Source organism: Ictalurus punctatus, chromosome 9, assembly GCF_001660625.3.
Source record: "Ictalurus punctatus breed USDA103 chromosome 9, Coco_2.0, whole genome shotgun sequence".
NCBI lineage: Eukaryota > Metazoa > Chordata > Actinopteri > Siluriformes > Ictaluridae > Ictalurus > Ictalurus punctatus.
Window position 1 is genome coordinate 10,510,172 of NC_030424.2, and position 14,829 is coordinate 10,525,000.

The window sequence follows — 14,829 nt, forward strand, 5'->3', positions numbered from 1 at the left end:
TACTAAAGCAATGAATTTGGGGCATGTTCTCAGTTGCGATATGACCGATAGTGGACTCGTGTATAGGCTACACCGGCTAATACATTTGATGGACTATTTTGCACTAGTACACGTAGCTAATGCTAGTCATATTTAGCAGTGTCATTTGAATATCCACTCTTTAGTTTACCGTAGCAGTGGAAAAGAAGGAAAAAGTTTCATTTGACAAATCTGTTCATCTAGAGAGGGCTTTTCAATTGTGCTATAGGAAAGATAAGCATGATTACATTTCTGCTTATTCATGTAAACCTCAACTACATTGTGTAATCTAATTTCATGTATTGATACATTTTTTATTTTATTTTTAAAAATCTTTTGTCATTTGCACGCGTAGCCTTCTAGCTCCACAGCCTTTGGACTGTGGATAGTTCTATGAGAGATAAAAGTAGTAGACACAGAGTGTTTATTTTTTGTCTATATTGTTCATTTCATTCAGTGCTTTAACGTCTATAAATCCTGCAGAGATGTTACGTATGAGATTTGTAATGTAAATCACGCTGGATTTTACTTACTATTGTTATAAAACTTAAAGGCAGTCATTTTTCCTGGATTAAAAGACTGCATTCTACTGCAGACAATCTAAATGGAGAAACGTAATTTTAAAAATGATTGTCAACTTAACAACTTGTGCTCATAATTATGGTAATTTAGTACATAACACTTAAATTCCTTTTAAATAATGTGAAAATAAAGTGCGTTTGTGTGCGTCATATTTTTGTTTGGATGTGGGATACACATGGCCGTACCAGGTATGGTCACGATTTGGATGTGAACCAGATTTAACAAAACTATATATATTCTTATGACCTACCACAGAGAGCTTCATATTCTATGTGAAGAGGAAAAACATGAGTATGCAACTTTTGTCTGTGTGTGTGTGTGGGGGGGGGGGGGGGGGGGGGGGGGGACAAATGGTCGTACCAGGTATGGTCACGATTTGGATGTGAACCAGATTTAACAAAACTATATATATTTTTATGTCCTACCACAGAGAGTTTCATATTCTATGTGAAAAGATGTACCAGGTGTGCGCAACGTGTGGGGCGGAAAAACACACATGGCAGCACCATATATGGTCACGAATGGATGTGATCCAGATTTAACATAACTATTCATATTTTTATGATCATGACCTTTGATCTAGATATAGAGAGTTAGAATGTGTATCTTTTTGACCTTTGACCTATACCTGTCAAAACTACGGTTACAATATATACAAACTATCTCTCTCTGTTGCCTACAAACATGGCCGCCATGGACTGCAATTCCCAGAACACTCACATTCATACTAATCGCACACCTGCATCCAATCTCACACACTCACTCCACAGTATAAAGAGATTGTTTTCAAACAATGTCTTTGTGAAGTATTATGCTAAGTTGCCATAGTCTCTTAACATTATGCAAATAACACGCTTTTACAAACATTCTTTAACAAATAGCCTCTAAAATTAATTTGTTGGTTCCTCAAAAAAAAATTGTATTGGAATAATTTTTTTCAAGAATAAATATTTCCAATGATGGGAAAAGGTACTGATGTAACTATTGATATTTAATTGATAACTATTTTTTGCTTTCTAGTTTTTGCCTCTAGTTTAGCCCTTATCTGCCTTAATGTTGATCTCTGACATTTTTGGTATTTTTTGGCCTTGGTTTGTTTATCACATCTCTGATTTTGGATTGTACCAGATGAGATACACACGCTCTAGTCAATGTCTGGGTGATTGCAACAAATGGTCAGTGTTAATGTCTTTTGGAAGACCTCCTTCAAACTAGCAAAGGGAACCAGTAAGCACCCTCTATGCTGCAAGTTCATGTGTTAACACTCCCACTTCCATTAACCCAGAAGTGTTAATGCAGCTTGTACCCCTCGAACGTCTTGAAAAATATGATGACTCACCTGGGAAATGCTTTCAATGATTTCAAACCCAGTCTTGAAAATGAACCAGAACCTATGGAAGTGATTCAAACCAGCCTGTCAGCTAAGGAGAAAGAGCAATGCAGGCACTTTGGTTTTTGTTTCTAATGTGGGAATAGGGGACACCTTCGAGATACCTGCAACGAGATACAAACTGGGGGGAAAAAACATAACCAGGTGAGCCACAACATCACACTCATGATAGAAAGCAGACGTATCTCTCGGCTTGTAAAATTATCTTGGTGTTCAGAAAAACGCTTCAGCCCTGCTCTTATTGACATTGGTGCTATGGGAAATTTAATGGGTGAAGGTATAGTTAAACATCCCTCTCATTCCCCTGGCATCCCCCTGTCATTCTCCACTAAGTATTAAATACATTTCCATTAGTGTGTTGAATACTTTTTTCCTGTGTCATTCTTCTTGATTACATATAACTTCATTTATGCACTTTAATGTTTGGATTTCTTTATATTTCTGGATTTCTTGAGTTAATACTGATGTCTGGTGAAAATTTCATGTGAATAGCCTCATTGGAAATATATTTACTGAAAAAAATGTTGATGCGTTCAATACTTATTTCCCCCACTGTACTTATGCTATTACATACCTAGGGTCAGTAACCTATAGGGTTCTATAGGGACCCTATAGATTTTTTTTTTTTTTTTACAAGAAATTAATTATAAAACAGATATTATTTGACAATTTTATATTTTTTCTTGTTATATTGTTGATAATAAATAGATTGAGGGATACAAAGAAAGTGGAGGTCTAATGTGACAAAATGAACAAGATGGAGGGTAGTGAATGATGTCACGGGTTGCTAACGAACCAAGGTATGCATTTAAGGGTTAATGATTTTATTTTCAAAACACAGATGCTGACAGGTTTGTGTTGTTAACATGTTATGAAAATAAACACAGTCAGCTTTGTGTGCTGAAAATTACAGCGTGTTTGTTATTGTACCATAACAGGACTGGGATATGCTGCGTCATCTTGAACCCAGGTATATAAACCAAACAGACTTTCAAGGAGAGGTGTGACTTATAGTTAAATCACCTGCACTTATATAGCGCTTTTATCCAAAGCGCTTTACACTGTGTCTCATTCACACACGCCAATGGTAGCAGAGCTGCCATGCAAGGTGCTAACTTGCCATTGGGAGCAACTTGGGGTTCAGTGTCTTGCCCAAGGACACTTCGGCATGTGGGCCGGGAATCAAACCACCAACCCTATGATTAGTGGACAACCCGCTCTACCACCTGAGCCACAGTGCCCCATATAGTTCTCCATGTAGTCTGAGATTCAGGATTTTCCTTTCATTTTAATCAGATCTGAAGTAACTAGTAACTTGCTACTTGAGTATTCTTCTTTTTGGATACTTTATTACTCTTGCTCAAACAATTATTGACATTATTACTTTTACTGTTACTTCAGTAATTCTTTTTATAAGTAGTTTTACTTGTACTTTTGTAAAAATTTTGGCTACTCTACCCATCTCTGGTCGTGACCACTGCATTATATTATTATTATTAGTAGTAGTAGTAGTAGTAGTATGATTATGATTATTATCATTCTGATTATGATGATCCATCCATCCCATCCGGGCACAAGGCTATATTTTCTTTTCTTACCAGAGGAGCTTTGGCGTACTCTCATGATTGAGACTCGCTTCCTTTAAGAACCCTAAAGCCCAGCATGCGTCGCGCCATCGCGCATGCGCGCACATTGCGCTGTCGTTCAGTCACGTGTCCACGTCTACTCGAGTCCCTCTTGTCTCGCAGTGGAGCTGTGCTGTTTGCAGTCTGCTCGGAATACACGTGGTATTATTGTCGATTTCGGAGGAGGATGAGTGATAACGATGACATCGAAGTCGACAGTGATGTATGTCACAGTGCTCCTCGCGAGCTGTTTACTATTTAGATCTGCATGTGTAACTGATAAGGCGCGTGCTCCAGTCAATTTCCCAGCAGCTAGCTAGCCTACAGAAAGCTACCGGGTTAGCTAGCTACATAGCTCGCGAGCGCTGTTTTTGTATGTGATTTTTCGATTCGTAAAAGTTCGACTTTGTGACTGGTTATCTCTGTTTGATTGTACTCCGAGCTGTACATCTTTACTCCCAGTTAACCCGAGTTTGTTTTTACAGGAAGAGTCGTCGAGATTTCACCCAGTGGTATGTAGCTGCTTTGCTAACTCATGAGCTCCAGTAGCGTTTCTGCTCTGTTGCTGCTGTTGCTGCTGTTGCTGTCCTCATGTGGCCTTTAGCTCGATTACCTGCCTGATCTTCACAAACCTCAAACATTACTATAAGAAACATGTCCACTGCAGCAATTAGGTCTCTCTCTCTCTTTGTTTTTTTTGCAGCAATTCATATTCACTCGCTTACCTGATTGCTCAACGAGCCAACTTCTTCCTAAAAACAACAACCGAACAGTACAAGCCCAATGCACAGGGATATCAGATAAACCGAGATCGTATTGCAACATGGATTATAAATATGACTGACTAGCTGTTTACATCTTCACTATAGTGATCAGACCTGCCATATCTTTCATTTGACTGTTATTATTTTATTTTATTTGGTGTTTCAAAGCTTTTTGTATCCCCCCCCCCATGACTCAACCTGTACTACTCGTCTTCTTGTACTTCTTCATCCAATTAAAAGCTCTCTAGAACATATGTCCCGCCCCCCGGGGGTGGATCTTGTCTGCAGCAAACATGGTTGTAAAACTTGTAAACAGCAACGCCGTCCCAGTTCGCCTACTTGGATCACTTTTCCACTGCACGGTACGGCTCGGCTCGCTTTACTTGTCTGAGCTTGCTTTTCCACTGCAGTTTAGTGCCGCCTCAATGTGGCTCCCATCTTCCTCCACTCAGGAATAATGTTGTATTATCAAAGCCCTGTACAAATACAGGGTCGGGCCGTATTCCAAACGCCTTTCCTGCTCACTGAACACGGACCCTATTAAGGATATAAAATAACGGTTCTAGATCCTACGTCGTGGTCGATGTGACTAAGTTAGATTCAGCCGAGACAGGAGCGACTTCGATAAATGTATGTTTGGAAATCGGTAACAAGCGACATGTAAAAATCTAAGACAGAAACTTTTGTTGTAATTTTATCTGTAAGGAGGTCAAATATTCATAATTTACAATTAATAGAATATTACCATATACAGAGTATGTATTAAATGACACATTTATTCGGAACCTTGACCGAGGTGGTACTAAATAAAGTACCAGGTACTATCCACAGTGGAAAACCCTCAAAAAGCGAGCCGAGCCGTACTGTGCGGTGGAAAAGCGCCGTTATACTATACACTCTTATTTGTGAAGAAAAAGTAAATTCTTTTGCGTGTGTATCAAGAGTATGGAAGTACTGGGACATACTAACACACCATGTAACGGAAGGAAACTTTGTTGCCTGGTTACGCACACCGTCACAGACAAACTCCTCGTTGAATTTCAGCTTTTCTTCATTCAATATTCCTTATATCATTTATACGATGTAACTGAATTGACCGTTCTCTTGATTTAGTTTTCCACACTTCATTTACACCTCTCTAAAATGCGTTGCACTCGTCCGCCATGATTGCGAAGTGAATCCTGAGGCGCAAACAGTCACAAAACAACTCCTCCTTCGTGCAGTGAGTTGTGGGGAAAAATTAGCTGAAAGAGTATCCACGGACCCACACTTCGAAAATCTTCCAGAACTAGTAGACCATCCGCGTACCTCTGGGATACTCATTTCAACACGCTACGATTTGGGATGCACTAATTCTAATCTCAGACACTATTTAGGACAGATAGGAGATGAATTGGGACGTCTCTTGGTTGATGGTCAGAGTTGGTTCTTTTTGAAGAGGGTGGAGTACGTGCCCGTTTGCTGTTATGTGGCTGGCACTTTTCAGTAGAGAGTTTTACCCCAGGGGCTGTTCAGTGCCAGAATGTTGCTACCTCAGACTGACCGAGATCACGATTCCATCTTTATACGCTATCAGGACGGTTGGAAGGGTTAGTACTGTAATTTTATCTACAATTCCAATGCTTCGCGGTCACCATCCGCGCTGTTAATGCGCTGTGAACCTCGACTCAAACACGTATGTCGTAACTCGAAAAACACGTGCCATCTCGTCATCTAGGAAACGCTCGTTAAAGTCGACAGGTGTGGGTGAAGATGGTGGTGAGAAATCCTCTACATTGAAAATGGAGGGAAAAAAAGCTCTTCTTAAAGTGCACCTATTATGGGTTGTCAGATGTTACCTTACATGTGGTGTGTTATATACGTAGCTGTTTGCGAATGTAAAAACATTTGCAAAGTTTCAAGAATCAAAGCACACGACAGAGTTATTGTCTCCCAAAAGAAGGAAGCGATTCTGAACAGCTGAAACGAGTCGTTAATGACTCCAGACTCACTTCCTGTACTAATCTACGTAGGTTTGTAACAAAAAGCCCCGCCTCTGGTCTTCATCGGCTGCTCGCGAACAGACGGAGCTGAAACTCGTTATGGTAGTGGGCGTTTCCTTTTCGAAACACGCTGACAGCGGTAGACCAATCACAACAGACTGGGACATCTGACCAGTTAGAGCAGAGTATTCTCTCTGAAAGGAGGGGTTTAGAATGAATCGTTTAGAACAGATCATTTAGCAAGTCGTTTTTGACACTGGGGGGAAAAGTAATGCAGTTTAAATTATGAGCGCGTTAAAGTGTTTTTTGACTTTGGACGCATGTAAATCCTATTGTATGAGACCTTTAAAACAAAATTAGGCACGTCTCAAAATCATAATAGGTGCGCTTTAAATGCGTCACTGTTCCACATGTATGTATTTCGCTAAGTTACAGTCACGTATCTTTATATTCTGTGGGGGTGTAGCGTATTTCGAATGCTGTCGGCTGCTGCTGGGTGAATCGGTTAAGCACTTTAACACCCAGTCATTTCCTGTTTTTAAAGGAAACAAGTCAACATTAACAACAAATACTGGCTGACAAGCCAACTTAAAACTGCTTACTTTGTCACTAAAATACACATCATCACGGGCAGCCATTATCCAAGACCATTAATATTATTATTATTATTATTAATATTGTTGTTGTTATCCAAGACATGACAGAAAACTGCAGCTATGTTTGGGCAGTGTGTTCTTAAGCCTTAAAGCAAACGTGAAGTGGACAATTTTCACAAGCCACATATGAAACGGACCACAAAATGAACCACAGACGAAACATACTGAGACAGACTCTAGAAGGAGGTTTGAGTACGATGGTTGTTTGTTGTGTGTACATATGCAGCAAAATGCTAATTTTTTGGTAAGAACTTGGAAACATAAAATGGACCTAATGTGAAAACCCCCATAGATTTACAATGTGTATATATATAAAATATTATTTCTATAAATATATGTAACACATATAATTAATATATATTTTATATATATATATATTAATTATGTTTTTATATATATATATATATATATATATATATATATATATATATATATATATATATATATATATACTATACATGATATGGATTGCAATATATTGGTTTAAATACGGTCCCCTCTGAAAGTTTTGGAACAGCGAGGCCAATTCTGGTGTTTTTTGCTATACGTTGAAGGCATTTGGGATTGAAATGAGAAAAATTAAAGCGAGATGATGGATCAGAGTTTCAGCTTTCATTTCCTTATTCAGATTTACATCTAGATGTGTTTAACAACTTAGAACATGCCATCTTTTTGTTTGAACCCACCCATTTTTTTTCCCCCTCAAAAATTTTGGAACATGTGATTAAGAAGTGTTTCTTGCTGCCCAGGTGTTCCCTGTTAAATTGTTCGTTTTAAAGAATTGATAGCTCTGAATGTCTACTCTTGGTTTGAGCCCTAGGTTTTGGCTGGGAAGACTGCGTTTGCTGTTGTAAAGGGTAAACAAATATAAAGGCATTGAGCTGTGAAGAAAACCCCCAAAAACGACAGTTGGTGACATCAACAACAACCTCCGCAAGGCAGAGGTGAACGTTTGACAATCCATCATTCGAAGAAGACTTGGAGAGCAGAAATATAGAAGCCATACCACAAGATGTAAACCACTCATCAGCAGTAAGAACCAGAAAGCCAGATTTGAATTCGCAAAAGAAATACAGAGTTGAGCCAAGTTCGGGAACCAAGATTAACCTCTACCAAAGTGATGGGAAGGCCAAAGTGTGGAGAAAGAAAGGATCTGCTCATGATCCATAACATAAAAGCTCCTCAGTCAAGCATGGTAGAGGTAGCATCATGGCTGCTTGTTGAATAACCTCACTAATCTTTATTGATAATATAACTCATGATGGTAGCAGCAGAATGAATTCATACGTCTATGGAAACATTCTGTCTGCCAATTTATAGAGAAATGAATCCAATCTGGTTGGCAGGAACTTCACTATGCAGTATTACAGTGACCCAAAACACACTATCAATACAACAAAAGACTTCATCGGGGGGGAAAAGTAGGTTTTAGACTGACCAAGTCAATCACCAGACCTTAACCCAATTGAGCATGCATTTCACCTTCTGAAGAGGAGACTGAACGGAGAACCCACCCAAAACAAACATCTTAAAGGACAATACAAGCCTGGAAAAGCGTCACGAAAGCAGAACGCAACAGATTGGTGATGTCATTGGGTCACCGGCTTGATGCAGTTATTGTGAGCAAGGGATATGCACCGAAATATTAAGTGTTATTTACTTTACTTCAGCTCACGTTAAAATTGGCTGGTCTGCCATCAAAGGTGCCATGTTTTAAGTTATTTAACACATCTAGATTTAAATATCATGAAATGAAAGCTGAAACTGTGATCTATCGTCTCGTATTCGTCTTATGATTTCAAACCCAAATGTCTTCAGTGTATAGCAAAAACAATAGACTTGGCCTTGCTGTTGGAATACTGTCAGAGGGGACAGTATATTCTGATTTAAAATACTATGGAATTAAATACAATTATTTATGACTGTAAAGGATGGGGGGGGGGGGGGGGACTGTACAAACTTTTAATCAGCTGCTCCACATCCGAGTTTGAAGTTGTTAGAATACTGTGATGCTGTCTTAGAAAAGGCTTATTGCGACAGTTTATCATGATCCCAATGACAAACGGGCCAACGCGGCATTTTTAAAGCAGTAAAACTAAAATGTTGACGTTGGTGAGAAACAGTATCACGACATGGCCTGCTTGCATTTCTCAGTGGTAAAACTCTTGATTGCATAGTTACTATTAAATTCAAGTAAGGTCAAATCAAAGTGCTTGGGCAGTCTTCCTCGTTAGTGGGATTATTGTAATTATACTTATTTTGTTTCTGTTTTTGTGTCTGTATAAGAACATGGGCTGTTTTATTTCAACTGCAGGCAGACAAGCGGGCACACCACAACGCACTGGAGCGCAAACGCAGGGACCACATCAAAGACAGCTTTCACAGTTTACGTGACTCTGTGCCTTCTTTACAAGGAGAGAAGGTTGGAGGACATTTCTCATTCTGTCTTTTGTTTGTGTTCTATATTAGGTGTAGTATTTAATTTCTTATACAAATTAAAATTAGCATTTAAAGTGTTTTTACCACTGCTTAGCACTGATTGTAGTTGTGTGTGTGTGGGGTGGTCTGGGAAAATGTGGCTGAATTCTGGCAAACAGGTTTTATATATATATATATATATATATATATATATATATATATATATATATATATATATATATATATATATATATATATATATGTGCCTATAATATTTGAAATCTCAACTTTAATGAACCGTAAATATATTTCAGCAACATGCCACGGAAATGTTTGTTTACTTTTTAATCTTGTCTAAGTCCGTCTGCATTAACTTTCCTGGCTAATATCCTCGTGCAGTGAATGTCATGCTTTGATCAAGTTGTTAAGTGCTGTAGTGAAATTACAATAAGCCTAATTTTAGTAGAGATGCACCGATGCTAAATACCGATACGATGACCGATTATTCAGCGTGATATCGGCCGATAACCGATAGTTCTGCCTTTTATAACTTCTTTTAAATGAATAATAATTAATTCCACAATTCTGTAAGAAATGCAAAAAAACCTTTATTCTTTCCATTTCAACAAGTTGTTTCTCAGTAACTGGTCTCATAAACAGAAAACACATTACCCTAATTAACAGTAACACATGAACTCAATTCTGAAGATTAAAATAAGATTTCTTAACTTATTGAATGTTATTAATTCATATTAACATTGACTGAATTCTAAAAAACCTCCTGTTAGTCTCACATTCACTCACCACTAACACAAGCATTTCTACTTCATCACTGACATCAAACTGGTAATATATAATATAAACTTTTTTATATATTAACATTAACTGGATATGAAATGTACTACTCTACAAATATATTTTTCTGTGATGTGATATATATATATAAAATGTGTATATATACTTTTTTTGTCAACTCATAATCATTGAAGTGTTTCAGCGGTGTACTGGCGCTTTAATTCAGCTCGAGCAGCGCAGCAACAACAACAAAAAATTTGACTCGATGGCGAAACTCCCGCTTCACTGCTGCAGAGTCCGGTGTAAAATTTTAGCAGTACAGACATTACGAACTGCAACTTCGTCGTCATTCCACACAAGAGACGTCTGCTTTACTCACAGCACAAAATAGACAGGATATAATCGGCCCTGATCATCGGATGTTTTTAAACTATAGCGTGAAAAAAGCCTTTATCGGCCGATACCAATTCTTGGCCGATACATCGTTGTATCTCTACTAATTTTCTTCTTTTTCACTTTTTCGGGTAACCTGACTTTAAAATGCTGTAACCTACTTCTGGTTGAGATGCATGCAAAAGAGAAAGAGGAAAATTTCAGAATTTTATATATAGAAGAAAATGACACCAGTTTTCCAGGCCACACCACACTTTTTTTTTCAATGCAAAAACATTTGTACTATCATTTGAAGTCGGTTGTTTTATTGATTTAAAATATATATATTGGATGAATGATTTAATCGCGTACTGTTCTCTGTTCTCCAGTAAATTAAGCCATTTTATATATAATATATATATATATATATATATATATATATATATATATATATATATATATATATATATATATATATATATATATAATTTTCTCCACATAATTTAATAACTGCTTCATTGGAATATTTGGCTGTTCTTTTCAAAAGCTGTTTGATGCAAATGAACAGTAACCAGCTTTCTAACCTTGAGAAATCATAGGATTATATTATTGACATCTTGATAAATGTATGTTTGATCGAACCCCCTGTCATGATTCAGATGTGTGACAGAACTTTGTCAAACAGGCTTCCCGAGCTCAGATTTTAGACAAAGCCACAGAGTATATCCAGTACATGCGCCGCAAGAACCACACGCACCAACAGGACATTGATGATCTGAAGAAACAGAACGCTTTGCTGGAGCAGCAGGGTAATTGTGAGATTTTTTTTTTTTTTTTTAAAAAGCGTAGTAGAGCCGCAGTATTTCACATGTTTTTACATCAGGGCTTGAAATGAATAACTCCTGCAAGATACATTTACTAAGAGGCAGATACCTCTTAATATACACCTATTGAGCTGCTCGTCAACAAATGTCAGTTTCATATCATCAAGGGTTTAACTGTAGCGTTTATGTTTTCAACCCCTTGCTGTGGCGGTACTGGAGACACCTGAAGTTACAGCAACTTCTCAAACTGCTGCTCATGCTCTAGAACAGGGCAGCTGAATGGACGCCGAGGACTGCGCTGACTGCCTTCTTTCTGCATGCACGAGCTCACAGATGCTCACGATTGGCTAGTGTCAATCTGACTGACAGGGGAGAACGCAACACTGCACCTTTCCCCCAGAGAGTCGATGGCTGAGTAAGACACTGAAAGGATTCAAGCGTTTAATTTTCCAACTCTCAAATTAGTGCTTTTCTCTTGCACTCGAGCTTCAGAGCCAAAACATCCAGTTCTATGCAGGCACATTCACCCATCTGTGCAACATGGACGCATGTATTGTTGCCAGCAGAACTGGCATATTTATCGTTATTAACTATAGAATTGTTCCTAATAATGTTATGGCGGTCATATCCTTAGCAGTAGTAGGAATAATTGAAATGAAGTTAAAAAGTTTTGTCTATTCAGTTGAATTTAAAATCCTTCAAAGCTTAACTGACAGTAAAGTCAGTCAGTTTGAAGCATGATTATAAAGTTAATAATAGGTTGCCACACTAGGCAAACTTTTTTTTTTTTTTTTTTGGGTGAAGGATCACATCCAAAATGTAAAAAACTAACAAAAAAAATCTACTTTTTAGAACAGCAGTGAGTTATGGCACTTAAACACCCCCACTGCCTACCTCTACCCCTCTGTTGGGACAAGTTATAAAAACCAACATGGAAAACAACGTGGCAGTAAAAATTTGTTCCGACTCCATGAATATGGTGGAAAATTTATTTGGCTGGTTGTCTAGGATCCATTCAGATTCAGGAGCTCTTCCCCGCTTTAGTCTTTTGCAGTGTGGTTCAGATCAGGTGATTTACTTGGCCAGTGTTATTTCACTGTTTGGCACTCATGTGGCTGCCTTTGGCGTAGCTCTAGATGCAACCACAATTAATGTGGGACATCACATTGCATACTGGTGACTGTCTCAAAAAAAACAGCCAAGTTGTTACTTATAGTTATATTGCCATTGTTGCAATATTTGCAATGAACTATTTTTAATTCATTCATAAATAATTGCTCACTAACAGAACACATTTTTACCGCCACGTTGGTTTTTCGAACTTGTCCCCAACAGAGGGGTAGAAGTTGGCAGTAGGGGTGTTTTATGTGATCTGTCGCCCAAAAAGAAAAAGGTCAGCAGTTATTTTTAAAGTAGGATTACATATATTATTGACTTTACTGTCAGTTAAGCTTTGAAGGATTTAAATCCATTGAATACACACAACTTTTTAACTTCAGAATTATTCCTACTACTGCTATGGATGTGAATGCCATAAACAGTATTAGGCATGATTCTGATGTTAATAACGACAAATGAGCCAGTTCTTCTTGTATCCATGTTTCCAAGAGGAAAAAAATTTGTCCTCACTCTCTGGGAGAAGGAATGGTGTTACTTTCTCCCCAGTCAGTCAGGTTGACACTAGCCAACCGTGAGCATCTGTGAGCTCATGTATGCGGAAGAGGGCAGTCAGCGTTCTCCTTGGAATCTATTCAGCTGCCCTGTTCCTTAGCATGAGCAGCAGGTTGAAACGTTGCTGTGACTTCAGGTATCTCGGAGCAAGTATGTGCTAGTCTTCACCCTCCCTGGTTGGTAGCTTTCATATGATAAGGGAGAGCTAGCTAGAGGGTGGGAATTGGCAAATAATCAAAATTCCAATAAATAAATAAAAAGAACTAGATGTTTTGTGCAATCTCTCTAAAGGTTTCTTTGTTCAAATAGCTTTGAGTCCAAAGGGAAAATGCAAATGCCTCATTTTGTATTTTTTTGCTTTGTTTGTTTTTTGTTTGTTTCTTGACCACACCAGTCCGTGCTCTAGAGAAAGCCAAGGGGAACACACAGCTGCAGGCCAGCTACTCATCAGACAGCAGCTTGTACACCAACCCTAAAGGCAGTGCTGTGTCAGCCTTCGACGGTGGTTCTGATTCCAGCTCCGAGTCTGAGCCCGAGGAGCCACCCACCAGGAAGAAGCTGCGCGCTGAGCCCAGCTAGACGCATCCATCCTGCCTGTCAGACTCTCTCCTCCATCCTCGCCCCCTTCTGTCTCACCCTCCCACAACCTGTTCCTCCCTCTCTTTTTCTCCTGTGTGTTCCGAAACCTGGGGAGTGTCTTGAGAATGGCCTGAAAAGTTTCAGCCTTTCATCTTGCAACACGGATGCCACTTTGTGCGTGGATCAAGCAAAGCTTCGTTTCCCTCCCAGGCGTGGCAGCTTGGCAGTTTTAAGACTGCGATATTTTTCAGCCTCTTCAAGTAGTCATGCAGCAAGTAATATAAGGCAACAAAGCATTATGTTTCCCAAATGAGCTATGAGATAGTAAGAGGGAAAAAATAGGTGTTTAATAAACAAATAATTTACATTTGTAATATTTCTAATTTTCCATGAGATATACAATGGTGCTTTTTAAAGGAACACAAGGGTATGTTGGCTGTATGATGCTGGTATATGGAAGACTGGTGTTCTCCCCTTTTTTTGTCAAAGATCTGTTGCTGAATTTGTTTATTTAATGGAATGTAGAGGCTGTATTTTGTTAATGTGTTGTTTTTGCCTGAGATTATAAGTGGAAGTAGCTGGCCTCGACTTTTCCATTTCCAGACTTCATAGTTGTGGAACTTGGATTTTTAATCTGCTTCGCCAAAAGAGGACAACTTTTTAATACAGGTAAACTTCCCTCCAGAAGTTGAATGTTACCGTGTAGTTCAAAAGCAGTTTTTTGATTACATGTAAGTTTGTCCATTTCAGTATTTAGTATGTGGCACTGTATACTCTTAAATGTAATTGTCTTGATGGAATAACCTTCCCCCGTGAACTTGCCTGCCTAGGGAATATTTTGGTTTCATTTGAAAGAGTGTGTATGAAATATTGTGCTTTTATTCCATTCCATGGAAATTACAGGTATGTTGTACATACTGCCAACAGTTGTCTTGCAAGTTGAGGCATACCTTTACTATGAGACTCCAAATAAAACTATTTTATCTTTGACCTTATCAGGTGTGATTGAACTCTCACCCCCCACCAGTACAAAGTGTTTACCTTCCAGTTCTGGATTATGCATGATGACGCATAGTTTGGATGAGAGTACTGCGAAAATCAAACATTGTACATAGTACACAAATTTAGATTGTGAGATATTAAGGCATCAACA

The 14,829-nt window shown here is 38.5% G+C and overlaps 1 protein-coding gene across 4 annotated transcripts; it reads left to right on the top strand.

Moving 5' to 3' along the window:
• Positions 1–3,682: 3,682 nt before the first annotated feature.
• Positions 3,683–14,671, top strand: LOC108269635 (protein max). Of its 4 annotated transcripts, none has more exons than XM_017475608.3 (5): positions 3,683–3,838; positions 4,101–4,127; positions 9,332–9,439; positions 11,273–11,411; positions 13,492–14,671. In XM_017475608.3, the coding sequence occupies exons 1-5, from the start codon at positions 3,803–3,805 to the stop codon at positions 13,674–13,676; spliced, it is 495 nt and encodes a 164-aa protein (XP_017331097.3). In that variant the 5' UTR covers positions 3,683–3,802; the 3' UTR covers positions 13,677–14,671. The 4 variants fall into 4 exon arrangements, with proteins under 4 accessions (XP_017331097.3, XP_017331095.3, XP_017331096.3 ...); XM_017475606.3 differs by having other exon boundaries at positions 3,684–3,838; positions 11,288–11,411; XM_017475607.3 differs by lacking the exon at positions 4,101–4,127 and having other exon boundaries at positions 3,689–3,838.
• The last annotated feature ends 158 nt before the right edge of the window (positions 14,672–14,829 follow it).

Excerpts from the sequence above, each read along its gene's own strand:
- LOC108269635 (XM_017475608.3), top strand. The coding sequence starts at position 3,803 with ATGAGTGATAACGATGACATCGAAGTCGACAGTGAT. Across the intron at positions 9,440-11,272 it reads CTTCTTTACAAGGAGAGAAG|AACTTTGTCAAACAGGCTTC; the intron begins GTTGGAGGACAT and ends GATGTGTGACAG. Across the intron at positions 11,412-13,491 it reads CGCTTTGCTGGAGCAGCAGG|TCCGTGCTCTAGAGAAAGCC; the intron begins GTAATTGTGAGA and ends TGACCACACCAG.